This window comes from Etheostoma cragini, chromosome 2, assembly GCF_013103735.1.
Source record: "Etheostoma cragini isolate CJK2018 chromosome 2, CSU_Ecrag_1.0, whole genome shotgun sequence".
In the NCBI taxonomy this organism is placed as follows: domain Eukaryota; kingdom Metazoa; phylum Chordata; class Actinopteri; order Perciformes; family Percidae; genus Etheostoma; species Etheostoma cragini.
Window position 1 is genome coordinate 13,256,870 of NC_048408.1, and position 27,060 is coordinate 13,283,929.

Below are 27,060 nucleotides of genomic sequence, written 5' to 3' on the forward strand. Positions count from 1 at the left end.
CAGTAGCAATGACTTTGTCTCCTGTGGTTTCCTAAATGTGTATCATTATATTCTGTGGGACAAATGGAAAACGGATCATATTTATTCTTGACAGAATTGTTAAAATAAATGACATCATAGATTTCTTCATTTCACATTCATAGAATATATTATATACTATACTATATATACTTCATGTATAAATCATTTCACATATAACATTTACTTCATCTGTTAATCTACTTCATCTGTTAATCAGTTCACATGTAAAATTACCTTCATATATAAAATTACTTCATTATCAATCTAAAGTCAACAACACTGATGTAGAAAAAGTGCTCAGCACAGTGCCCTGTATTTTCCCTTCCATTATTTATATTCATTATCAGATTACTGGTCAAGTCTCATTGGTGAGCTCTCTTGTTCTGATCTTCTAAAGGCAAAGCAGATTCAAGATCAACACTTTTGGTATGAGACATATAAGCTCTAGTGTAAGCTAGAATTCTGACTTTCACAAAGCAGAAATGTGACTCGTTTTACAGGTAAGACTATTTCAAATATGTAAAGGATAAGTTAGTTTGTTTAAAATGCCACAGGTTGTTTTTTTGTTTAGTTTTTGGGATATCTTTATGCATAGGACATCCTGCCAAGGTAGTTGGCAGGGACATATCCCTTCTGTCCGTTAGCCTCAGCTAACCACCAATCCTTATTGCCACCGAGGTCACAGAACTGAATGATGCGGACATGCTGGTACTCCTGCAAGGTGAGCTCTTGGTCACAGCGTGCTTGAAATGCATACACGGCATAGAACTGTGGAAAGAGACACAAATCAGATATAATCAGGCAAGTGTCATTATACAGTTAAATGTTTTTTTGTTTTTTGTGAAAACAAACTTAACAAAGGTTCTTCGGTGCATCTGAAATGTAGTCCAAAATTATAAACTAATCTTAATTTGCACTGAAAGTGTAATATAACGTTTAAGTGAATCCAGAAGGTGGCACTGTTTATTAGCTTTCCACATGGACAGGACGTCACCACCAGTCTTTATTTTCATTGGTTACAATCTACTGAATCTTGTCAACACTCTATATTTAAAAGCAATGACTGTGTCATGTTATGATGAAGATTGGAATCATTTCGGGTAGTCAGCAGAGGAAGACATGACCACAAGGAGGACAAATCCTTGTTGTGTTGTTGAGTAACATCACTGTCATCATTCAATGTCATTCACACCATTTAATTTCAACGCAAGCTAGACAGAGACAATGTAAAGCTTTCAAGTGTGCAGCCACAGTACTGGCAGAGCCCCTTCTATAACTGCACACCTCAGTTTTATTGGCCTTCTGTAATAACAATCCTCACATTTTACAAGTGGAGTCTCATATGTGAGGAGGCACTTGTGGCCGGTTAAAGTTGGCTTGCTCAACTGTTATTTTTATTGTAATTATTAGGTCTATGTGGTGTGTGGTTTGATGTGTTTCAACTGTCCCCTATTTCTTATTATTTTATTCCCAATACTTGGTTCATTTTAAAGTGTTACACATTGATGCACATGGGCATGCTTGAGTTTTGAGGCACATCGTTTTTCCTGTAACTGCTTATTTTTCATAACCTTTCGAAGGACATTCATCTTCAGTTTTCAAGTTGGCAAAGAATTGTTGTTTTTTGTATGTCTCCCCAGTCCTAAGTACTGCAGTAACTTAAAATGTACAAAAAAGTACATCAAATGGTGCAATTCTGAAAGAGACATGCAGGCTATCACACACACCTGCTGAGCCTCAGTGTCCAGTGTGTCCTCCAGGTCTTCGGGGCTCTCTGCCTCCCCCTGTAGTCCAGAGAGGGTTGAGCTGCTGTCAGTGGTGTTGAGGTTAAAGCTGCGCAGGCTGCTGCTGCCACTGCCTGACACAAACAAGCTAAGGTCGTCAAAGTCTTCATCCAACATGGCAGGCTGCTGCTGCTGCTGCTGCTGCTCTTTGGCCATGTGGCCTTTTCGCTGGGAATCCCTCAGAGGGTTGTACTGTTTCAGGAATGTGGAGTATACGTAGCCCTGGGTACCTAACAGTGACACAAAGGGAGAGTTTGTCAGGATGCCTGGCCTCTGAGTTCATTTTAAAGGGTTGGTTCAGCCAAATTGCAACAAAGAAAATATCCATTTCCTCTCATTTAATCTAGGTCAACAGTTTTATACAAACAATTTCTCTGGTAGAAGTGAGTTTCAATAACAACTTTTCCTATGAGGCCTTGGGTTATCCAGAGTAACCACGCCATTGTTTCAGGTTTTTTTGTGTAAATTGTTTCATTTATTATATAAACTATTTAAGCACAACAATCAAAGTTACTTAGGGTGTAGACAAATCTCAGGAGATGGACCACAAAACTTGGAGAGAAAAAAACTCCCTTTTATTTTGTTTAGGCAAACTGACCCTTTAAATGTCTAACTGTAAGGTCATTACAGAACAAACTGCCTTGTTTAGTCCAAAAACTAAGCATTATCTCTGGAGGATAAATGTGTATTCATCCTCCAGAGATGATGCTTAGTATATACCATTTTCAAAAAATAAAAAAAGTGTTAACCTTTATTTATTTAGGGAAGGTTCAATAAGAAGCAGACTCTCTTTTGTAGGAACACCCTGATCACATTCACACAGTTACATACATTCATACCTGAAGCTGCCCAGTACAACTACAGTCTGATCTGCAGGCCTGTTTGAGCTGTTTTGAAGTTAAAGGCCTTGCTCAAGGGCACCTCAGTGGTGTATTAAGGGAGGGACAAGCACTGCTCTTTCACTTTACCCACCCAGATTTTATCCTGTTGGTCTGGGGGTTGAACTGACGACCTCCTGGTCACAGGATCTCCTTTAGGCCACCACTGCTTCTTGGAACTGCATTTCTTACATTCAGGCTGTCAGCATAAACTAGAGCATTCGCTTGCACAATCTTAAATCCATGTGAGCGAACTAAAGAATGTGTAAAGTGTGAGGCAACCATATTCAAATTGTTGATATCAACAGAAGGATGAACAACAACTTTCTAGGAATGCTGTCATCCCAGAGGAAAAGACAAGTCTGTGAAGAATGTTCTTCATACCAAGAAACATGCACACACTCCTTTTCTAGAGCTCATAAAAAAGAAACTTGTTGTTGCTGAGAGTACCCGAATACCCATAGGGAGAAGCTTTGTCCTCTAGGTAACACTGCTTACAAGGTGCAGCAGTTTGTTCCAAACAGCTGCCTCTGTGAGACATAGAGGGGAGATGGAGACAAGCTATGGAGTTGGCCCTGTTGTGAGGCAAGCATCCCCAGAGGCTAGCAACCATGACATCATAAAAGCCCCTGGGACTAATTCTTGTGTGCTGACTTGTCAGTCTCAGAAAGTAAAGTTTGGTGTGTCTACATAGCCTCAGTCATCTAAAAGATGCAGGTGTATTCACAGAGGAATGTGCATTAAATATCTATACCAACCATACCTGCGGATGATCTAGTGTGATAACATAATTCACCTTGTGTGTCTTACTAACAAAATGCACCGAGAGCTACCGTTGCCCAGAGTGTCCTTTGTCCATGCACACACACACACACACACACACACACACACACACACACACACACACACACACACACACACACACACACACACACACACACACACACACACACACACACACACACACACACACACACACACACAAACACAAACACACACACACACACACACACTTACCTCCAGTGTGAACCAGCCAGCGGCTGCTGCTGCCTAATGGGTCTGTGTCCTCCAGCAGGGCTACCAGCTCTCCCTCCAGCAGGCTGAGGTCCTGCTCCTGGCAGCCATTACACTTCCTCTTCAGAAGGTGCAGACGGCTCGGTGGGTATTCTGCCAGCAGCCAGGCACGCTGTTCCTCAGTTTGATGCTGCACCTCCGGCATCTGGAGGGCAGCACAGCACAAAGGGTGTTATTATTTGAAGTGGGTCTGGTGTGTGGGCACATGCAGGCATGTAGTTGGTTTTCAGTTTTCAAGGGTAAATAAGGGAGGGCTAAAGGTAATAAGCTCCTGGGGGTAGGAATTTCAAATAGAACCACTAACATGTCCAAGCACAAGCACACTCTCAGATGTGTGCAGATCTGTATGTATATGTGTAAACTCACACACATAGGCCTATATGTATATCATTCTCGGGGGATTGATACCTGGTGGAGCTTTGGGTTGCCAAGGGCCCCACTTAATCACAGCCTGGAGCTGTTCTGCCTTGGATAAGACTTATAGCTGCTAGTACATGGCTTGGAATTGGTTAAAACATTTTTGGAAGACTCAGAGGAAAACGTGGGACCTTTGGTTTAACCTGTAAGTTTACAGACACTTAAAAAACAAACTATGGATTTAAACAGTAAACATTGCAGGCTGTTCATTTTAGTTTCTAGATGCCAATGATCTATTATAGATTATTTCCACTTTCTTACCGCTATTTTCTTGTCTCGTTGTCTCTCAAAGCTGACTTTTCGCTCCATTAACTTCTGTGCGTTATCCTTGACAAAAGTCAGATTGTTCAGCTCATCCATGATGCTGTTCTGCACTTCCACAATGTTTGACAACGGAGCCTGAAAAGGCAAACACAACACATTATAGTTTCAATGTTAAACAGACTGAGCATGAATTAATGTGATTTATGTGTGGGATCCTCACTGGTAGCTGATGTAAGGAAGGGACACGAAGTAATATTTTATCCATCAGCCCTCTGAGCAGGGCCACTAGATACACCACACAGTTGGTCAGGATAGTATAGGCAGCCGTGTTGAACCTCTGCAACTCCTCCACTAGCAAGGCATTAAGAGCTTCATAGTCCCTCCTGGCGGGACCAGCCGGGTCTTCTGGCACGAGTGAAGGAGAGGAAGAAGCGGTGGATGACGAGGACTGGGATGAAAAAGAGGAAGAGCGCTCCAGGCGGCTGCAGTAATCCAGCAATTTGTCATAACGCTTCTGGATGAGCTTCTGTGGGGCTGTGAACATGCCTTGTATGGAGGACAGAGGGGCAAGGACCAGGCGCTCCATACTGTCTTTCTGGAGCAAGAAGTCAATGAGGCGGCAGAAGATGAATAGATATATCCAGTACTAGTCTACCAATTTTCATTAAAGTGCCCATTTTCAGGTTCATAATTGTATTTAGAGGTCATATTAGGTTTACATGGTTACATTATCAAAAAACACCATGTTGTTGTTTTCCTACACATTGCTGCAGCTCCTGTTTTCACCCTGTGTGTTGAGCTCTCTGTTTTAGCTACAGAGTGAGGCATCACACCTGTATTCCATCTTTGTGGAGTCGTACATGTGCAGTACCTAATTAAGCACTACTACCCAATCAGAAGCCGAGTATAAGGGAGTGCCACGCTAGTAGCTAGGTGAGCATTGTAACGTGTGTTACAAAGTGACGCACATTTGTCACGGAAGTAAAGGCTGGACTACAATAGAGCTGTTTGGAGCAGTTTGTGAACAGTGTATTCAGTTGAAAATGGTGAGCCCCATTGGGGTGGACTTTTTCCCTTTGTAAACCTATTACATGCACAAAAAAGATATGTATCACAATAAAGGAATGGGAAAAAGCTACAAAGCACAATATGAGCACTTTAAGTACTCTCTGTAATGCATTCTGTACATGTAAACTGCTACTTTTACTTTACTTCTGTGTGTTTATATGTGATGGTTCTTTTATAAATGGCTTGTTTTTAGACTGCAGCATCTTTAACTCACAATTTTCTCAGAATAGAGACAGTAAAGAATGCCTTTACATTAGCAATGGATACACAACAACAACGGAGAAGCTGCAGCTTGATTTGCATGCAGACAAATGAGAGGTGGTGATGTCATTCAGTTTACAGTAAGACTTCTGCAGACATAACAGACTTCATCTATCATAGTGGGGAGCATGTCATGGGTAGTACTAGACATGCAGTGAAAAGAACGGTTTCCTCAGGGAAAATGTTCTATTTACCGAGGGCCTCTATCAGTTACAGCAGTCATGTCTTCATCACAGCAGACACAATGGATGCCTTTTCATACAAAATAAGTGTGTTGCTTTTCTTCTTACATACATACATACAGAGTACACATGGCATTGGGTCTACACTTATTATTAAAGCTTATTGCAGACTTTGGTCAAGGCAGAGCTAAACTGCTGCGGTGAAGAGCTGCTACACAAAGAATCTTATTCAAAGGTGTAGTTATCTTAGAATTGGCTACAGTGTAATTCACAGAGAAATTAGGAAAAGGGAGATGGCAGAGTTACTGAGGGATGTAGTTAGAAGGTTAGAAGCAAGAGAATTCATATAATGGACAGAAGACAGGTAGCTGTGGGCAAAGTGAAAGGTGACTCACAGTTGGAGGGTTTAGGGTGGAGATCATGGAATAAGGCAGCCAAGCAAGGACGCAAATACAGGCGATTCAGGGAGGAAAAGGGAACAGCTGCTGGATTGTAAAGTCAAATATGCTCTGAATAGAAAAAATATAATTCTTGTAGGGAAGTACAAAAAAGCCATATCTTACAAAGTGCTTATAGGGGTCATTTCCATTAATGTGCAATGAGCCGTTTGTGTCTTTTCTGTTTGTATCCTTGATGATGTCCTCCATGTCCTGAACTTTCTGAACAGCCACAGACACCATCTCCTGCAAAACCAACATCAAGAAATAAAGTCTCAGAAAGTTGACAATTATTTCAAATCATTAAAACACACACACTTTGTAGTAGGACATGCTAATATATACCTACCTGAGTGTGCTGTAGGTAACATTGAACATTCTTTGCCATCTGCCTCACAGCTTTCTCCAGACTCCTGAACAGCTTCTCTTCTCTGTCAAATACTTCATCTCTTACCTACAGACAGAATAGTTTAAATATGTTGCCTTTAGCCAAATACCAAATTTGCCTTTGCCTTGCGCTAAATTTTTAGTTTCTGCACTTGCAAAGACCATCAGCAATTGCAAAAGCAACACAAATATTGTAAATCAATAATGTAACTTTAGGCCAGAATACTCTATTATATTGTCAAATCAAGATCCTGATCATTTTGTATTACTCATTTTGTGATTCAGCGAGTGATAAGTAACTCTAATTTCTATTTTTCCATCTTATTTTACCTGTGGTTCTACTCCAGTGAGGATCTTGAGATAGCCAGCAAACCTGTCGCCTTTCTTCCGGATAGAGTGGATGTTAAACTTGTGTAGTTTGCCCCTCAATGTGCCTTCATCTTCCAACCTCTTATACTTCATAACTGAGAATGAACAGTGATATGAAACCAACGTTGAAATAGTTACTATATGAATAGAAATGGCATAGACATGCTTTGTGCTCCCAGGTTAGCAAAATCCCAGATTTAATGAATAGACATCACTGATAAAAGACCCACGTGTGTGTCACTGTAAATGTAATTTCACCTATATCCTTGCGTCTCTTGAACTCATTGATGTTAACATTGATGATCTTGGCAGCAGTGTATGCCTGTTGCAGTGGTTGAAAGTCCGGGTGGTTTTCAGGTGTGGCATGCCACAGCTCCCCGAGCAGCAGCGGGTACTTCATGATCCTCTGAACCGGTTTGATGAGCAGTGAACCCATGTTCAGCAAGTTGGGTTTCCCTCTGTGTAAATAAGTATATTTTACAGTAAAACATATTAAGTGTTTTGACCTACAGAACAGAAATTTATAAAAGAAAAAAGTGCATGACAACAAAAACATAACCATAACTGGTAATTCAACACAATAATCAAGAATTCAGTAGATCTTAAATGCTAACATCAATTTCTCATGAAAGGATACTTACTCTTGGTCGTAGATTTTCCTGTATTTACAAAGACAAAGAAACAAAGTCACAACCAAAATTATACACAGTTAATTATAATCTGAACATATTACTTTATAAATAATTAGGAAAATTATTTGAAGGAATAGACTTGACTTACTTCAGAGTTAATACACATGTGGTTAATTGTTGTTTTGTTTCTTCATCTTTCTCGTAGGATTTGAGTGCCATGTTGGCGTCATCGTGATGGTAACAGTAAATCTTATATACATCTTCTAAAGCTACCTTTGCCTGGATGAATATTTCTCCTTCAAATAGAAATAAGACATGAGATATTTGACCAAATATTAACCATAGCATTAAAAGCCAACAATTAATTCAGGCAATGGGGCGAGAGTCAAAATGGCATTACCTATGACAACTGCCTCTGGATCAGGGTCAGCAATTGCCTCATGCAGTCTGTGAAGGAGTGCTGCCGATACCTCACACAATGTCTCCGTGTTGGTGAACAACCTGTCTACATCCACAACCTGAAACAGAATGAGGAAACTATACTTCAAAATTATGGATTTGACATCTTGCAAATTCAAAATATGAATAAACCAGAATCACAAATTAAATAAGTTGTCACTTATATGAATCCCCATGTTGGCCCCCTTTACTTGAATACTCTAATGTTGATTCTTAATTATCTTAACAGTATTAATAAGTCATTTGATTAGATAGAATAATTGATTCAGTATGGTTTGGCTACATATAGCTTATATATGCTTGGATAGGGAAGGAAATGCTCTGGCTTGGTTGTATTTCTTTAAACCAGTCACAATGGTCCTGGGAAGCATTAAACCTCAGATGCAGCAACGATGCCCTTTCAAAATAAAATATATAGTGGAGCTTGCGGAAGGATGTCAGGCTTTATCCCAGCAATGTACATGCGTTGAGCCGGACTATGGTTGGGGATAATGTTAGACATAGGGTTATAGCTAGGATTATAAAGTTGGGTAGGATCTACCAAATAGGCAATTGACACTGTTGAACATTAACTTTTTCACAGCAGGGAGCTGGTTGAAAAGTGACAATTGACATAATAATTTAAGTTTTTACTTCAAATAACTGCTTCTATTTGCTGTTGTACGTGTAGAAGTATTTAGGATTAATACCACATTTAGCCCGCAAGAGGTTTTATTGGGGATCCTAAAAAGCATCTACCTGCAAATTTCGTAGAGGCTGGACAACCTCTCTGATGCACAGCTCCAGGTCTGTGAGGTAATCCTTTTCAGTCTGCACAAGCTCCTGAATGACCTTTGCCCTGCGGTTCATCTTCCTTAAACGGACTTCCTCTGGGTCCAGTGCTGGAGAGGGGGGTGTGGACAGGTCATGTGGTGTCATTTTCTCTGAGAAAGGATGTATACATTATAAATTAGTGTAAAATAAACAGATGTCATTACTAGTAAATCTATTCTTATGTGTCCAGTCACGTTCTTATGTATTGAAGCAAGGACAGCATCTTTAAGTCATACAGGTCATACAAGGACATATAAACTTACGATGTTGTGAGTACTCCTATTTTGCTGTAATTTCCCCCAAACTGTATGTGTTTGCCATCATTTCAAGTCATCTGTGTGCGTTTTCTAAAATGCTGCTAAACCCCCTGCGCCTGTGGGCTGTGCATGCTTGGAAAAACCTACATATTTTCTAACGCTTTTGCTTGATGCCTGAGCAGCCATCAGTATTTCACGGTGATAAAATTATTTTGACTCGAGCGCCAAAAGGCCTCACTTAACATGCCAGTCAGGCTTACTTCTTTTTTTTCCCCCTGCTCTGCTACCTAATCAGTCTGTGGCTGCCCTGTGCTTTGCATGGCATGCAGCAGTGTCTGTTCAGGGAAGAGAGATGCTTCCTTGCTGCCTAATCGACGCCACACACCACTTCCTTCCCAGGGGGGAAGAGAGCAATGAAGAGAGGGAGAGAGAGAGAGAGAGAGAGAGAGAGAGAGAGAGAGAGAGAGAGAGAGAGAGAGAGAGAGAGAGAGAGAGAGAGAGAGTGAGCGGGCTGCGTGGCGTGTGTCAATTTACGGAACTAATCGTGCCGCTGATGTAATGCTTTATCGTGCTCAGGCATTCCATCTGCTCAGACTGGGAGTGTGTATGTGGGGGGAGTGGCACACAATGATAAACACATATGCAAAGACACACACACACTGATTAACACAAGAATCCACAGTCATGCATGCTCATACAAACAAATGTACTGTACACATCTTAGCATTTTGCACACATACATTTAGTATGCCAAAGATTCGTTCGAAGTTCCACTTAGTGTACATAATGTTTCAAAGTCCTTCTTCACAGTAGCTATATTAAGGAACCATTTGCAATACTATACACATTAGCTATCCAGGTAATTTTTTTGCTCACAATAACCAAAGCAGGCAAGAAATTGACAATGTTGTACTGTCAGAGAAAACAAGAAGGGACATTCTTCCTTTTCCCCATACCGGTACTTCCTTATTGTTTCGTTGCCAAACTTCTTTTATTTATTTGGTTGGAGAAAACAGGAATGATATGTTTCAGAAAGTACAGTGTTGCCATGGAGGAAAGGTAAAGTAACTAGTTTCTGAAGCTGAGTAGAATGGGGTATGTGTCTCTAGCCAGTGGGCAGTACTTTCTCATGAATGCCAACACTGTACAGATCTCCGGCAAACTTTCGCAAAGATCTGATCACATTCTGCTTGCAACACTGTATACACTAACAGCTTCTTTTCACCCTGAGATATAGATATTTAAACGATCACTTTTAGCGGTGAATCATCTCCTCTCTAAAAACCTCAACAAAAAACATACGTGTGAACTTCACAAAAGGTAATATTGATTTCAAGGAATATGTTTTCGTGGCCTCTACTTGTATCTTGACACAGATCACCTTTTAATACCTGATTCAAATGTGGTATACACAGTCTGTGTATCAGTTAAAGCTGCTATACCCTATACCCTAATGTAACATGTGAAATTGATAAAGAATCACCGCTTTCTTCTTAATTCACTTTCTTTGGCAATTACATGAAAATACCGCTTTAGTATACTACTTTAGTGTATACAGCATACAACTAAACCAAATTATGCAGTAATAAACCTTTTAATTCCATAGTTATTAAATAACATGTCAATGCCTGATGATAACACTTCAAGAAGTAGTCAAGGTCATCTGCTGTATGAGTCTAATAAAGTTTATGAATAAATCCATGTTAAATATATTTCCGTGTTTTACAGTGGATTTACATTTTTAATTATAATAGTATAATCAGATAAACTGTTTTAGTTGTTTTATACTGTTTCAACAGTCTCACAAAGTGTCACATGTCTACATGATCAGAGGTGTATTTTATATTGAATCCGGTTACAGCTGTTTACAGTAATACATCATCACCTATTATTCCAATGTTGTCTTGCCCCTGTACAAAGTCTAAATAAGAGAAGTGTTCCTTTCAAAACTGGCCTTGAAAACATTTCTCGCTATGGACACACTTTAACAATGATACAAAAAACTAATATGTCTTATAGCCTCTCAAGAATCATCAGCAGATTTTAAACTGTGCTTACATTTTCTTTTGATATCTTTATGTTTGGTGTGGTATGGTTGCCAGAACAGGAGTTCCCATGAAAGTGGATACAGGGCTTTTTACTGTTCAGCCCATTGAAAAGAAACCAACAGACGGCCCCGGAACAGAATAGAAGGCACGGTGTATCACGTATCGCCAGCAAGTAAAATGATACGTTTAACTTTGCCACACAGCAAAGTGCACAATGGGATTTGATCACAGAGAATGCTGAAATGGATAAAGCCTGTCTATAAGAAACATATTCACTAAGGGTAAAGTTGGACATTCATCTTGTCTAAAAAAAGCCATGTTGTATATTAATAATAAGTCTTAAGGTGACACACACTCAAACACACACAGAGTGAGAATAAGTTAAGTCTGTATATAATATAAACCTACATGTAAGTAACCTGCTCAAGCATGATTTGCAGATAACTACATATGTGTATTTAGTTTATTACTGTCCCTTTAAGTGGGTTCTGTGGTAGTAAATCATTGCGGAACTATTCTATTTAGTTACTGTAACTAATTAGACATACAGTGTTGATGTCACGTTGTCATGGTTCTGTGGCTTGACCAACTTGTCTGACAAGCAGATGAGAACTTGCTGTCGAGCAGCAACTCACATGTTTCCTCTTTTAGTGAAGTCATCGTTCTGTCAATATTTGCAATGGTAATACCATTGTAAATATGTAATGCTGCTTGTCAGCTGTGAGGCTAAAGTCAAACAGAGTGGGTGATTAGTTTACTGAAAACATCCCAGTGTTATTGACAACTGTGCCTGTCATTATGCAGGTTGGTCAAGAAAACAGAAAGTGCAAAGTAGAGAGTGTCTCTATTTCAAGTAAACATAACAGCTGCTGATAAGGCAAGTGTGTGTGTGTGTTTGTGTGTCTGTGTATGTGTGTGTGTGTGTGTGTGTGTGTGTGTGTGTGTGTGTGTGTGTGTGTGTGTGTGTGTGTGTGTGTAAGCTATCTTATCAGTACAGCTCCAAGTGAGAAGTGGGTTATACGTAGCTTTTTTAAACAATGTGCCACCTTTCATGTTGGCATGTAATGTCTATTGTTTGCAGGAAAGGAAACCCAGAAACAAGTAGCACAGGAAAGCCAACATATTTTGACTAATCTTTAAAAGTAACCCCTGCCAACACAGTGATGTCAGTCATTCTGCCAGAAGTGCAGCATTCCCAGTCACTGATTAAACTGTGAGGACAGGTGAAGCCAGTTTTTCTGAAATGTGGACGTGTGTCATTTAAAAGACTAGGTCAGCAGTTGTGATGAGGCAACATACAGCTGACGGACTAACCATTTCTTTTCTTTTTTACTCACAACTCATTCTCTTTTCTAACTTATTTTCAGGGTCAAACAACGCAAATTGTTTTGTTATGTTATATTAAATGTAAAACAAACTCTAACACCAATCGTCTGACATCTCCTCAAACACCTGCATCACTTTGTGAGAGGAAAAATAATCTGTACATCCTTCACACGTCACTAGCGTCTAGGTCTTGTTTACGCGCTGGTGTGGAACACTTTAAAAGCCACTCCTCTGTGCCTGAGTTTGGAGCACAGTTTGCATATGTGGCTTCATCCCTGTGGGAGTATCTCCTGCTCAACACAACAGGTGCCCACTATCCATAACTATAGAGCAGTGCGTACTGTCTGTGTGTGTGTGTGTGTGTGTGTGTGTGTGTGTGTGTGTGTGTGTGTGTGTGTGTTGAATTTTTTGCCCATACGCCTAAAAAAGCTGCTGTTGCAGTCCATCTATAGAATCAGAATCAGAAAAGGATTTATTGCCAAGCATGTAGCACTTACGAAGAATTTGCCTTGGCTGTTGATGCAAACATATACAGTACATATTAAATATTAGTATGAAACACAGAAACAAATAACACATGCATATAACTATTTAACATTAAGAAAAATAGGCTGTATGTATTAATGCAGCAATGTGCAAATGTCAAGGAATGTGCAAAGGTTCAAGATTTGTAGAATTGCAGAGGACATGATGTATAATTAAGAGTCATTGATGGATATATTTGTCAAAAAGTTACCCTAGCCTGTGTGTTATCTACAACCTTGCGATGTAAAGAGTTGAGAGACTGTTGGCTCACATTTGTATAGATTGTTACCATAGTTTTGACCCCTGGGGATGTCATTAACTGTTGTACCTTTAAGTTTGGCGCTGTACTCCGTCTTGTCAGACTGACTCCTCCTCACCAGTGTCCCCATGCTGATGTCACCTTTGACCGAGTCCTCAGCCACAATAGTGTCCGTCTTTCTCCTCTCCAGGTAACGCAGGAACACAGGCCGGTTCCTCCTCTTTATCACTTTGTCCTTCTCTTTTTCCTTCTCCTTCTCACCCCTCCCAGCCTCATTGGGATCCATAGTGAAGTCCTTTTCGGAGCAGCCAAGGAGAAAAGAAGGGGAAGAGAGAGGGACAGGAAGAGGGAGAGAGAAACAGAGAGAGCCTGGGAAGTGCAACAGGTGTAGTGTTCACTGTGCACTGACTGTCAGCTCTGCACAGGTAATCTAGCTCCTCCCTATGTACCTGTCATGAGAGCTATGTGGCCACGCCTCTCTTCTCCTGCTGTGCTTTGCTTCTTCCCTCAGAACATTAAATTCATCCAGGAAGAAGGTTTGAGGATAGGAAAATCAGTAAAATCAGTATACAGTTGTGTTTTTGCTTTTACTTAAATGTCCTCGAAATAAAATGCATGTGAGACCTCACAGTAGTTTGACAAACTGTTGACAAGGAAGTATTTATGCAAATGGCCCTGGCACTGTAAATCTGTAAATCACACTTCACTACAGATATTATATTTACACAATTAATAAGTGAATTCTAAATCAAATAAGTTGAACATTTTATGTCTACACTATATTCTTTAATTGTAGGAAACAAGCAGATGAAATTAATAAAAACTCAACTCACACAGCAGCTGCATTATACAGCAGGAATATTCTAAAAGTGCCATGTAACAATTGTACTTCAAGTTCAAGGCCATGATTGATGACAGGAAGCTGCACTCATACGTGTTGCCTAATTGCTGTGTCAGGTTAGTGGTTTATAGTGGTTTCAAAACAAAAGGGGCTGTGTTGGTCAAAAAATGATAATTAGATGTACACATAATTAATTACAAACCAGACAATGTCTTTCCTTTACGTTTTTGGTGTCCTTATACAAAAATGTATTCTTTAAAGTAACAAGGTATGCATTGACAATCATATCAGATCTGGTTCGACAGGTAATTTATCAACACACATACTGCCACACTGGTCATAGCAACCAGATAGTATGTTGAACCACAGGTAATGAAAGTTCCCATTGTGTTTTCAGCTCACTCTGCAGTCTGCTCATAGCACACCTGTTTAACTTCCACGAGACTAGATTCAGACATATGGCTCTCAACTATGTCAGGAAATCCTACACATAGGACTGTATATTTTGAATTTCTCGCATTGCATCATCATCATCATCATAATTATCATCTTCATCTCTCTGTGCATTTGAGAAAAGCTATTACTAAATACTAAAAACTACTTAAGGTTAATTCAATGTCTGCTGAATATATTATGTGTTAGGAGTATCATGTAATCAAGTGAACTTACTAAATCATGTTGAACAATCACATCCTCTATACAAACATGAGTAAACAATGTTATCTCTTGTGTGCTGATGTCAGCTTGGTGATATTAATTGTTAGGCCCTGAAGCAGCTCATGTGACATTGTGTCACTAAGGGTGTGGCTTATTTTTGACCTGCTCAAAGACAGTAGTGTATTTTGTACATTTGAAGTGTGTATTGTACAAATGTCAGGCAGTTAAACATAGTCATTAAATGTATACTGCTCACAGAATAAAATTATTCCTCTAAGGACTTGATGATTGATGATTGGTTTCTCAATTTATTGTTTGGTCTTTAAAATGTCAGAAAGGGATACAAATATTTACCCAAAATTTCCCAGAGCAGCAAATCCTTCCATCACAGAAATTGCAACCAGAGACATTTTGAAATTCTTGATAATTGACTCAAATCATTAATCAAGTTATTGCCAATTCATTTAATGTTGAACAACTAATTGATTGATTGTTTCCAATTGTTTCCACTGTACTGTACAACAGAGTTCACATAAGCACTTAGTGTGAACTATAATAATCCAACAGAAATACATTTTCATTATTATAAGCTGCTGTTTGAGATGTTTCTCTCCCTGGCAGTTGAGATAAATGAGATTTGTAACCTCGGGGTGGAGGGTGTGCAGAGTGGAAGAAGCAAAGTGGCACAAGATCGGAAATGCTGAGTCATGTTAAAAAAAGGGGTGCTCCTTACATATACATAAGCCTGTATGTATATACTTATGTATATAAGCTAGTTTTTTCTTATGCCAATGCAGACTTTTCTACATTGTTATCCCTATATCTGCAGGTATAAGTAAAATACAAAGACCAAACTTAGTTTTTAGTTCTTAACTCTCTTATTGTTGTTTCCCTCTCAAAAACACTCTGCTACAACAGTAATTTATAACATTATATTATGACCATCCAAAGTTTAAGCTTTCAGTCAACAAACAAACCCTACTTTTCAGAGCTTTTTTGGTGAGACAAATAAAAACACACTATCTTTTCCAGCCACAGACTTGCTGCTGGCCACTTGGGCACCATGACTTGAAGAGTAATGTTTGAGTGCTTTGCTTTTGGGCACAGAAACTGAAAGAAGGAACACTCTTCTCATATGGCTCTTCATCCAGATTTTTTCAAAACCGTACAGAGATTAAAACGGATTAAATACAGACATTTACAGACCTCTGTGAAGCTTCCATAATCCCTTACTTTATCATCATGTCAAGTCATAGTACTTTGACTTTGACCACTAATGTCAATCTTACAGGTTTATTTTAGCATGGAATATTTTATGTTCAACTACAGCAAGATTGGTCAAAACATGTTTTTGTGCTCGGCAGAATCCTAGCTGTTTAGCAGCAGTATACCAAGCATTCACTTTGAGATTTTTACAAAGCAACTTTTATGGTTGCCGATATGTATGTAATTTGTTTGAACAAAGACCAACCTATTCAACAGTAAAAGGGACACATCAAGGTCGCTGGGGTGGGTGTTTGTTTAAAACACAATGAATACATATGGACTTTGATCTCATGATGTATTGTGGAGATTACCAACATCAAATCCATTTACTTTACATCATAAAACCAGAAGCAGGGAGACCAGAGGGAGACATTAAGGTAACAGTGAGCGACTTTTATGGTTGTTTTTAAAGTAAAGGCCAATGTGCCCAAAAAAGAGGAGATATAAGTACAACCTGTTTGTACTGGCCCTTCTACTGGTAGTAACCATATACTGTATATAAGGTAGTACCTGGTAGGCTACCATCATTACTATAGAACATGTTTCTTGTCTGTTGGGTGTACGATGGAAACAGCTACAAATAAAAAGATAGAAAAATAGAAAAGTAAAGAGTCACCCTCAATGTCTCTCTCTCTCCATTTAGCCATTACATGGATTAGCAATTAAATGCCACTTTTTTTCTGAAATAAATAAATAGGCAAAGGCATATATGTTTCCATTTGTTGGAGATAGATAGCCTATTAGTTTGTCAAGATATTACCAATGAGACCTATCTAGCAAATGGTTGTTTGTGTTTGTGCTGTGTGGTTTGGTGTGGTGTGGTAAGGCAGATTGGCTAGATGGCGGTAAAATAAAGCTACACAAGGACGATAAGCATGCAATTGAAGAATTGTGAAGTTAGATAAGGAAAAACCTTTACTTCCGGATGCAACGATTTTATTGTTTTATCAACAACAAAAGTGTAATAGTAACTAGCAATAAGCTGTAGGGTCTGTTTAAATGTAGTGAGTGGTATATACCGCAATCTGTTACTACTATAATATTCAAATTATGGATAAATATAGGGGTTAAACATGTTATGGGCTTTGGTTTGGTGACCGACCAGATCTTTTCTCTAGGCGTAGGCAAAGATCCTCTGGACACCAAGCATTTTAACTCTCTACTAACTTTGGATACCCTCAGTGGTTTTCTTTTTGTAGCCACCATAAAACAAGTGTCAATTTTGCACATAATACACTTGAATACCGGCAGTGTTTTTATTGTTTTCAGCTGCTCTAATGTTTTATGTAAAGCACTTTGAATTACCCTGTTGCTGAAATGTTCTATACAAATAAAGCTGCCTTGCCTTGCTCTAATGTTCTCAGCACCTCATGTTCCCAAGGGGACACATAGTTTTTTCTTTCTTTCCTCAATGGCTTTTCTTCTTGCAGCCCCATCATTAAATACAAATTCCATAATTTTCCATCATTGGGTCTTGGTCTATATTGTATTGCTTCAAATCAATTGTGAACAAACTTGACTGCCATGGTTGGTTTTGTTTTGAAAAACCTCAGACCGGAAGCTACTGTTTCACCCTGCCGAACTTGACATCAGGCGCAAAACGGGAAGCAGAACCCCGAGGTGAGAAGTGTCTATAATGCACCCGCTGCTGATGCGCCCTTCGCTCGGCTGCTTGGCGACAGCTTTCGGCTCATTTTCCGCCTCTCGAACCAAACTCGTCACACAAGCAGCAGCCGCTCCTCATTTGCTTTACTTCCGAAAAACGATGCACTATCAAACGGAGGAGAGAGGACAGCCCCATTCGCCTGACTACCGGATATATTTTAGTAAGTTAATCATCGCCACTGTGGGAGAAACCATGCGTAGCCCCTGCTTTCCCTGGTGTTACGGTTAGGCAGCACCAGTGTCCCGTGTGTGACTGTAGCCTATAGAGTGTGTGACAGGTGACCTCCAGGTCAACGTAGCTAGAAATGTTGCATGCGCATGGTTTTCTTGCCATGTGCTACTCTTACCACAGAGGTTTAAGAGTGAAAAAAAAAAAAACACCAGCCACCAGTGTTAGCCATAGGTGTTCGCCCCCCGGTTTTCATGGCTGTATCATAAGACCGGAAAGCAAGGAGGATGTTTCACTTACGGCATATCCTCACGTGGTCTTACTTCCTGTTTGGGCGGTCTCGTGGATAGCTACAGCAAAATCACGCTTAAAGAGATGAACTAGTATTATCTCACCAACACAGTACAAGTCATTCAAGTTAAACTCAATTGTGATGCAGATGTTGAGACATTTATTCACCCACTGTTCATTGTAGTCTTGCTCAACTAGCAGCACACTAATTAACCTCATAACATATCACATTCTGTTTGCAATACGGGTAATGTTACTGGATTTTGGTCGTGACTGCAGGTGTTTTTATACAGATTTCGAAAAAGCATTAGTAACACATTAATAGTAGGCTAGTGTAAATAATGTCCAGGATAATAACTTAATAGTAAGTTTATTAAGAAGCTTATGAGCCTCTAAATTGCGGATGCAAGTCGAAAATGACGGGGTAGATGTGTAACTCACCATGAATTAAATCTTAAATCAAGGTCCACTCAGGAGCTTTTCAACCATAGTCTTTCTTAACTCAATATCATTAAGTTTTAACTATCCCGGTGAAAAATGAGGGAACCTTGTCTGCAGAGAAAGAAGACCTTTTTCAAGGTTAAGAATATATAAAGTTTTACTTTGGAATCATTATTTTTGTTTGTTGTTTTTTTTCTTAGAAAACTCTGACGGAAAATACATTTCACCATTCCATGACATCTCCCTTAAAGCAGACACAGAACAGGTAACGCTTTAGTTTCTGTTGGATAAATACTGCAGAGAATTCATGACTCAGTTTAGCTATTGAATTGTATACACATAATATTCAAACCACTGATTTGAATTTCTTTTAACAGGACAGTGACCTGCCAGCTAAAAAGCCCAAGAAGAATGAGAGTGAGGTGCTGTCATATTCAAATATTTTATGTCTGAAAACTGTTTGTTTACCAGCTGAAAACATTCACCCCAGCATACACTGCACATACTGTTTTTCTGTACTTTCAGGTGCTCTTCAACATGGTAGTGGAAGTACCTCGATGGTCAAATGCTAAAATGGAGGTAAGAAAGAGATAGATACTGTACTGCTTTGTTAAATTGCTTTTTTATTTATTTAATTTTTTTATTTATTTTTTACAGCTGCTACTGTTTCACTAAAGGCAGAGGTTGTTGTTTGAGTAATAACTAGTATTTCAACTTTAATTCAATCCATTAAACATTTTCCTAGAATTCTCTAAATGGACAATACCAAACTTGTGTACATCACCAAGAAATTTGCTTTACTGAGAAGTCTAAACTGGGGGTCCAATTACTAGCCTTTACTGGAGTTAGCATCACTGTAGCCTGAAGCTGAGGTTTTGAGTGTTAGTGGCATAAGAAATTACAATTAAGTATGCTTTAACACTGGCGAAAGCACACACTCACACATTAACATATCCCTTCAATAATTTCTTTAATTTCCAGATTGCAACTAAGGAACCACTGAACCCGATCAAACAAGATTTAAAGAAAGGAAAGCTCCGCTATGTTGCCAACATATTTCCCCATAAAGGTTATATTTGGAATTATGGGGCGCTTCCACAGGTGAGGAAAATGCACAATATGAATTAAGCCACTAAGATTTTTGTGAAGTTCTTTGTGCACATCCATCATCTGCATGCTGTGTTAATTTTGATTGACGTCAATGACAGACAAATAACAACACTGCAATTAAAAAGCTTAGTGATTAATTGATTCTGATCATGTTTTTCATTCTTCATCATCTATTTATTTAGTTGGGTAGGTGGTTGAAATGTTTGCTAGAGGTTTTGATTTTGCACATGTTTTTGAACTGTTTCTTGGAAAAGACATGGGAGGACCCAAACCACACGGACAAAGAGACAAATTGTTGTGGTGATAATGATCCCATTGACGTTTGTGAGATCGGCACCCAGGTAAGACTGCTTTAATTTCATAGTTTTTTACTCACTTCCTTCAGTGTTAGTGCAGTGCCTGTTCAAAACGTGCCTGTTTGGATGGGACAATTGCCTGACTTCCTGTATTGCTGCTTGCAGCTTTCTCCAGAACCGTTGTAGACGTATAGCCGGTGAACTGCAATCATTGAGCCTTGTAGGGATTTAGCAACTCCCCGCCCCCGCTGCTGTACTGCATATGCGTGGGGACACACGCACAGATATATCCCATTTATAGAAAGATGGACTTGTAATTGTTTAATTGATTGATTTTACTGTTTATTTGTCATTTGTTTAGGTGTGCTTTCCAGGCCAGGTGATCCAAGTGAAAGTCCTTGGCATCTTGGCCATGATCGATGAGGGAGAAATGGACTGGAAGGTCATCGCCATCAATGCTAAGGACCCAGATGCCAAAAACCTGAATAGTGGGTGTTTTTCCACAAATTATATCAACAGTCACCATCTAAAAGCTGCCTTACACTGATCCATTCTCCGTCCTGAAGAAGTTCGGTTCAGGATACCTGGCATGATCAAGAGTCAGGGAAATTAGAATTGTATCTGGAATGTGCTGAACAAGACAGTCAGTTACACGTGGCTTAGGTCAAGATACACATGTTGATTGAATTGAAAATCCTTTAAAGAGAAGTTGCCCAAACTCCAGAGTTTGTCAGATCTGCACTTCAGTCGGAATGGGGACTGAGTACCGAGGGCCTTCATGTGATGAGGGGCTAAAAAGATGGTAAAATGAATAGCTGTGGAATACAGAGAGGGGCCCATAGAAAAAGCCTTTCTAGAGGGCCCAACATTTTGTGCTACGCCCCTGCTTGACCACATACTATAAATACGCTACTGATGTACCTGCACTGCCCAGTTTAAATTCAAGTGATTTAATTTGGAAAGAGATATTTGCAACTACAACACATAAACCCCTTTGGCAGCTTAGACAGTAACTTCAGACTGTAGTTAAACATATACCTGTAGTTTTTATAGTCAACATGGCTTTGTTTACATTCAACAAACATTGTATGTATCCTGAAGGCTTAATAAACATTTTTTTCCCCATACAGCATTTGCAATGCCTGTTTCTCAATACTTAAGATCTTTTTTCCAATACACCGGCCTGGCTACTTTTTTATAAGCCATTATAAATTGATTATATCTTTACTTTTACGTTTGTGTTTGTAATCTCTAACCGAAGGATGTACATATATAACATACGCTTATTTTTTGCATGAAGATGTATTACTTCTACCTGGTGTATATGGAGTACAAAGTCATATCTAATTCATAGCATGACGAATAAGGTGCAAATTGGTCCTCTGTTCTTATTCTGCTGAATGCATTTGTGTTTTTCTCAGGCATAGAGGACGTCCGCAAGAGCCGGCCTGGTCATTTAGAGGCAACTGTTGACTGGTTTAGGAAATATAAGGTGCCTGATGGAAAGCCTGAGAACCAATTTGGATTCAATGGACAGTTCAAAGACAAGGTACTTAAACACCAAACACAATACTTACATAGGACATGCCAGTTTGTGTGCTTTGGGTTGGGATCTGATGTGGTCTCAGTGGCTAAAACTGAACATGCTCAAGTTGATTGCTCCCTAAGAAATCAAAGGATGTTTTTTCTTGACGATTTTCTGGTTTTCATAGGACTTTGCAGTTAAGATCATAAAGTCCACTCATGAGCACTGGAGGGCACTAGTGCAGAAGCAGACAAATAGCGGAGGGATCGAATGGTAAGTTGGTTAGAGTTAAAAAAAACTGCAGTGTGTATGATGTGTATCTACAGTACAATAGCCATGAGTCTAATGAACACTATTTCATATTTGATCAGCAAAAACATCACCTGCTGCGAGAGCCCTTTCAAATGCAATGCAGATGAGGCCAGAGCTGTGGTGGAATCGGTGAGAACTTTCATATGTAGTTTCACAATGACGATAGCAAACACAATAATACCGTTAAAACTGTATCAGTTAGGTTTGGTAATTGTCCTGTGTAACATTTGACACCCAAGGCCCCTGCATTTGTCATCGCACACCCTGTGTCTCCAGATGGTAAGTAAATAACTAACCTGCATTCAGTTGGGTTTGTTTGAGGTATTACATGTTTCAACATATTTATATGGGTTTTTAAAATCTTTTCTTGCACAGTGGACAAGTGGCATTTTGTCTAAAGCCTTAAAGACAATGTGGAAACCAACGAAACCTTTTGAAGCAGCTGGATTTTTATTTTTTTTCTAGTAAGGACTCCTCATCTGTATAAAGTGGCATCTAAGTTTATCCTCCAATAAGTTTTTTAAAAAACTGGTACTATTGTACTACCTGTACAAGATGTTTTTTGGTTTCACGTTGGACACCATATTGATTATTAAAATTACAATTTACAGAGAAATCACAAATAATTGGTATCTTTTCTATTAAACTGTAAATTACACTGTATATGTACTGCAGTAGTTTTGTTTCAAATGTCCAGGTCAAGCCTTGTATCAGACTGAAAGTTGTGCTAAAATGGTCTAAGTATTTTTGCTAGCAACCACAATCGCATTCTTCCTGTTTGGATAAATAAAAAAATAAAAAACTAAGGTGTGAACATGCCATCGTCTCTTTCGAGTTTCATCTGTAACTACACATTTAAAAACTTCAACATGTGAACAATGATGCACAAGAATTTAGATATCAGTATTAACTTGGAGAAACAAATCAAATTGATTTAAATAAATATACATTTTATTAAAAAAACACCCACATCTCAGCAATATCAGGAATGATATACACAGCTTTCAAATAAACTGCATTCATTACATTACAATACTTACAGTATTAATACCCATCCTTAATTTCCATTTTTTGTAGCATAACAAACTTCAGGAGAACAAGGGAAGCCTTAAAAAATAAAATGACGGGCAAAAAGTTGCACTTTTTTATACCCTTAGTGTCTAACTGCAAAAAAAGACCAAGTGTGTATTGACTGTTAGCTTAACCTTTGAGTTGAGCACATACAGCACACTAGTTAAGCCCAGAAAGTTATTCAAGTTATGTTGACTCACTCAGAAACACTCTTAAGCATCTTCAAGTATGGCTATGCTTTTAACCCGCTATATTATCTTAGACACCTTGGTTTTCTCAACAACCTGCTACTGTAGCTGCGTTCTGTACAATGAAATTCAACATTTTATGTAGATTCTCTTTACAAAATTGGAAAAAAACTAGAACTTCTAATGTCTGAGCGAACAGCATACTATACCTGTAAACACAGTGAGCATACATTTACAGACTTCCTGGATAATCTAACCATGATCATTCTGTTGACCTGAAAGAACCTAGAGAATATTTAAAGATATGAGGATTGCTGATAGAGGAGCTATGGGTCAATTTAACAGAACAAGAAGAATCTACATCAACATTAAAGAATTAGTTGTATTCCTGTAATACAAGTTCTTGGTATGTACAAATTGACATTTTTTTAACACATTTACAATCTGTTTAAATAAAATGTTTTGTAATTCTTTTATTCCATATTTTTTCCTGAAAAAGAAATGAAGTGCTTTTTGAGTACGTTGAAGAATGGGGTAAGTTGTTACTATAACATGAGTCATTCCACTATATATCGCATTAATTAAATCAAATAGATAGGGGAGAAAAATCATTATACAATTGCTTAGTGGTTATAAATAAATTTAACTATACACAGGCACAAAGATGTGCAATTACATTAATCATCGCCCTGGTCTTGCCTTATAGCAAAAGCAAAAACCTTACTTTTTACTTGGTCAACATCATACTTTCCCTTTAGTCAACTCAGTGCATATTCTGTATGTTCAAATTACTTTTAAAAGATTACCAGCATCCCACTAGCTAAAATATGAGTGAGAAACTGCAGGAAGGTATCTTTTTTTCTCACAAAATATTTCTCTGTGAAGTAGAGTAGACAAGAATTGGATTCAGGATGCAATGGCAAGTACCTGAATAAGAAAAAGACCAGATGAATACAGGCAATGAACACAGAATTAGTTGAAAATGTCCCTGATTTTACTGTAACATCAAACATTAAAGTTCAAGTAATACTTTCTCGCAGATTGACAAGAAAGTAAGCAATGAACTCTTATGTCTTTTGTTGGCCTGGAGTTGAGCTGTTAACATTTTGCAAATAATATACAAAGGAAGAAAGGACAATATGTTCCTATTGCCAAACTAGTTTTGAGGTATATGACAGGTTTGTACTGTACATTATTTAAAAGCCTTCTCGTTGCCCAACAAGTCTCACATTGTATGTTCCTAGTAGATTGGATAGCACCTTATGACATAAAATCAGTTGAAGCCCAAAGAAAGCAATGAAATAGCATAAGCATTCTTTACAACACAATCTATAACAGTAATTCGAAATTCAAAAAAGTGAAATTAATTTACTGTACAAATCTCACCTGTTTATCAGCAAGCCAGCTGCCCTCTGGAACTGACACTGAGCCTACCCTGTTTCATGTTCCTCAGTGTATAAAAAAACACATTTCCTAAGCACCACAAACATACAACTACATGTAATATTCACAGTCCAGGTTTGATCAATGAACCTAAGGTAAGGAACATTAAAAACAGTTGCTGACAACAAAGTAAACCTGGAAAAAACTAAAATATCTTTGACATTTTTGTCAACATGTCAAAAATGCACCATAAGAATGGCTCCATTTACAGTATAAATTACATAGAAAAGTGAAATAAGCACCAACACAATGATAGTCTAAAAAAGACTTTTTGCATGAACTCAAAACAGTTTTATGGATTTGCTCAAATCCTCTATTATAAATTCATCAAATACATTTTAGTGATGCTTAGAAATTAATGACTGCCAATGTATCAATAGAGTATTACCTTTTTTTAATTTTATTACCAAAAGATTTTCTTTATCAAAAAGTGCTCTAAAACACTGACTTGCCTAAAACCATTATGCTGATAATTTGATCGTGCAATGATATTTTCAGTGTCCTGCTGTCCTAAGTCATTCAGTGTCACTCGTAGAGTGAGTTATGGTCATAGTGTAAAGGCATTTTAGTTAAAATAAATGGTAATAAGCACACACTTTAGCACCGTGAATGTTGTCATTTACAAAGTCAGTGTTTTATGCCAAGAGTACAATTTTGTAAAAAAAAATTAAAACCGCTTCCATTAAAAATAGGTCCTTGTGTATCAGACTGAAAGCACCAGAGATTTTGACAGTGTGTATCTTGCAAAAGTTGGCAAAAAAATAAATACATCCTTAGGAGGGCCAACAAGTAAAGATTGATTGTTAAACAGGCGAAAGACCTGATGTGAAAGGTGATCTGATCACAGGTTCCTTTTTCAACTCTACACTGTTGCTAACCTTACGGACAGGAAGGAGTGTTGAGACAAGGCCATTTGTCTTTGTGTGTCGTAAATAAAGCACCTTGAATTCTCTTGAGTGTATTTTCTTTTTTTCTTTTTTTTTACACAAACTGACTGTAAGGCCCTGTGACCTTGGTGTAGGCGTATGGAGATGTATTGACATAGGTGTTTGTTGTGCACGATAAGGAACCCTCCATTAGTGCCTGGATAAAACGCTTGTACGGAGGCTCCCCGGTGGTTTCTGATGACTCCGGGTGCTCACGCTTTGCCCCCTTCTTGCCCTTGCTAGGTGTCCCCTCACCACCATTCCTCTCTGCATCTTCCTCCTTCTCTCGAGCCTTCTCTGCCATTTTGGCTTCCCACAGTGCCAAACCATGCTTGGCCTCATTCATATTTTTGTGCTGGTAGAAGACCAAGGAGATGCGTGTTGGATGGTTGCGGTCGGGGTTTTTAACTGGGGTTGTGGCATGGAGCTCCCGTTTTGCACACTCAATAAGGACTGAGCCGTGGCTTGGTGCCACTGCCACACCACCAATGTCGGGGTCCAAGAAGTTGTGCTCATTGTCTGACCACACCTCAGGCTTTTGTGGAGTTGTGGGTGTCTGTGGTGTTCCAGGCTCCTGCTTAATACCAGGCATACCTAACAATGACTGTGTTTCAGGGTTTAAACCCCTACCACTTAACTGAGCAGAAAGCATCTGTGGGCGGGGCATCTCTGTCTTGATTTGCATATGGAAAGGATCTTCGCCTGAGGCTAAGATTTGAGGGCTCCGAGATAGGTATGGATTTGGGTATGCTCCAAATTGATTGCCTTTGCTCACAGCAGCTGTATAGTCTAGACCTCCATGAGCTGAGGGTGCTCTTGAGAGGGGGTCCATAAACCGGGGGTCTGATGCTCCATTGGGACCATAAGGGGAGTAAGGTCTCATGGGGTGAACAGGCCTCATGCTGCAGGCATTGTAACCATTGACCTGTAAACCTGGTTCACCATACCTTGGCGGATAATTGACCTCATAACCTTGATGTACACCGAACTGCTGCTCTGAGTAAAGTGCAGGCCGCTGTTGTCGATACATGTCCAGGTGCTTTTGGTTTGAAGCACAGTATGCATGGTAACTGTCAAGGGGCATTCCTCTGTTACATTGATAACCTGGGTATGGACGATTTGATCCATTAATGTAAGAGTTTGGTGCATGGAGTGGGGAGGGGTAAGGGCTGGCAGGGGTTGGTGGCTGAGGGGGATACATGGTGCTTGGCTTGGAAGTGCTTGGAAAAGACCCAGGGTGGTTGGGGAACCTGGGGTAGCTGGCTAAATTAGTTGAGCCAGGATAGGTAGAAAGAATGCTCTGGTGCTGTTGTTGCTGTAGTTGCTGATGATGGCCCCCAAGGGGGTGTGTTGGCTGACCTGGCTGTAGAATTGCTCCCACAGCACCTGGAATAGGTC

The 27,060-nt window shown here is 39.2% G+C and overlaps 3 protein-coding genes across 7 annotated transcripts in view; 1 reads left to right on the forward strand and 2 right to left on the reverse strand.

The window, feature by feature from the left end:
• Window positions 1–64: 64 nt before the first annotated feature.
• Window positions 65–14,120, reverse strand: arhgef38 (Rho guanine nucleotide exchange factor (GEF) 38). 3 transcript variants are annotated; one of them, XR_004655110.1, is made up of 15 exons: window positions 13,531–13,879; window positions 8,972–9,156; window positions 8,175–8,292; window positions 7,923–8,070; window positions 7,784–7,801; window positions 7,401–7,600; window positions 7,104–7,237; window positions 6,736–6,840; window positions 6,513–6,632; window positions 4,659–5,033; window positions 4,436–4,573; window positions 3,701–3,902; window positions 1,749–2,035; window positions 517–789; window positions 342–472 (listed from the first exon to the last, which is right to left on the reverse strand). XR_004655110.1 is itself a non-coding variant. In XM_034860982.1 (14 exons), the coding sequence occupies exons 1-14, from the start codon at window positions 13,745–13,747 to the stop codon at window positions 607–609; spliced, it is 2,430 nt and encodes an 809-aa protein (XP_034716873.1). In that variant the 5' UTR covers window positions 13,748–13,879; the 3' UTR covers window positions 65–606. The 3 variants fall into 3 exon arrangements, 2 of the variants coding, with proteins under 2 accessions (XP_034716873.1, XP_034716884.1); XM_034860982.1 differs by having other exon boundaries at window positions 65–789; XM_034860993.1 differs by lacking the exons at window positions 342–472; window positions 517–789; window positions 1,749–2,035; ... (6 more) ...; window positions 7,401–7,600; window positions 7,784–7,801 and having other exon boundaries at window positions 7,919–8,070; window positions 13,531–14,120.
• A 3,668-nt stretch (window positions 14,121–17,788) lies between these two features.
• On the forward strand, window positions 17,789–22,562 carry ppa2 (inorganic pyrophosphatase 2). The gene is made up of 12 exons (XM_034861058.1): window positions 17,789–18,051; window positions 18,992–19,056; window positions 19,169–19,213; window positions 19,317–19,370; window positions 19,773–19,892; window positions 20,156–20,242; window positions 20,559–20,685; window positions 21,619–21,746; window positions 21,910–21,995; window positions 22,094–22,163; window positions 22,274–22,313; window positions 22,410–22,562. The coding sequence occupies exons 1-12, from the start codon at window positions 17,862–17,864 to the stop codon at window positions 22,430–22,432; spliced, it is 1,035 nt and encodes a 344-aa protein (XP_034716949.1). The 5' UTR covers window positions 17,789–17,861; the 3' UTR covers window positions 22,433–22,562.
• Window positions 22,563–22,963: 401 nt separating this feature from the next.
• tet2 (tet methylcytosine dioxygenase 2) overlaps window positions 22,964–27,060 on the reverse strand; it is a 32,612-nt gene continuing 28,515 nt past the window's right edge. For all 3 annotated transcript variants that reach the window (XM_034860962.1, XM_034860954.1, XM_034860971.1), the window contains one exon: window positions 22,964–27,060. In XM_034860962.1, the coding sequence (XP_034716853.1) occupies window positions 25,718–27,060 (1,343 nt within the window). In that variant the 3' untranslated portion in view covers window positions 22,964–25,717.

Excerpts from the sequence above, each read along its gene's own strand:
- arhgef38 (XM_034860982.1), bottom strand. The coding sequence starts at position 13,747 with ATGGATCCCAATGAGGCTGGGAGGGGTGAGAAGGAGAAGGAAAAAGAG. Across the intron at positions 6,633-6,735 it reads GTTACCTACAGCACACTCAG|GAGATGGTGTCTGTGGCTGT; the intron begins GTAGGTATATAT and ends TTGGTTTTGCAG. Across the intron at positions 5,034-6,512 it reads ATGACCCCTATAAGCACTTT|AAAGACAGTATGGAGCGCCT; the intron begins GTAAGATATGGC and ends TTCTTGCTCCAG.
- ppa2 (XM_034861058.1), top strand. The coding sequence starts at position 17,862 with ATGCACCCGCTGCTGATGCGCCCTTCGCTCGGCTGCTTGGCGACAGCT. Across the intron at positions 19,893-20,155 it reads ATTATGGGGCGCTTCCACAG|ACATGGGAGGACCCAAACCA; the intron begins GTGAGGAAAATG and ends TTCTTGGAAAAG. Across the intron at positions 21,747-21,909 it reads ATGGACAGTTCAAAGACAAG|GACTTTGCAGTTAAGATCAT; the intron begins GTACTTAAACAC and ends TGGTTTTCATAG.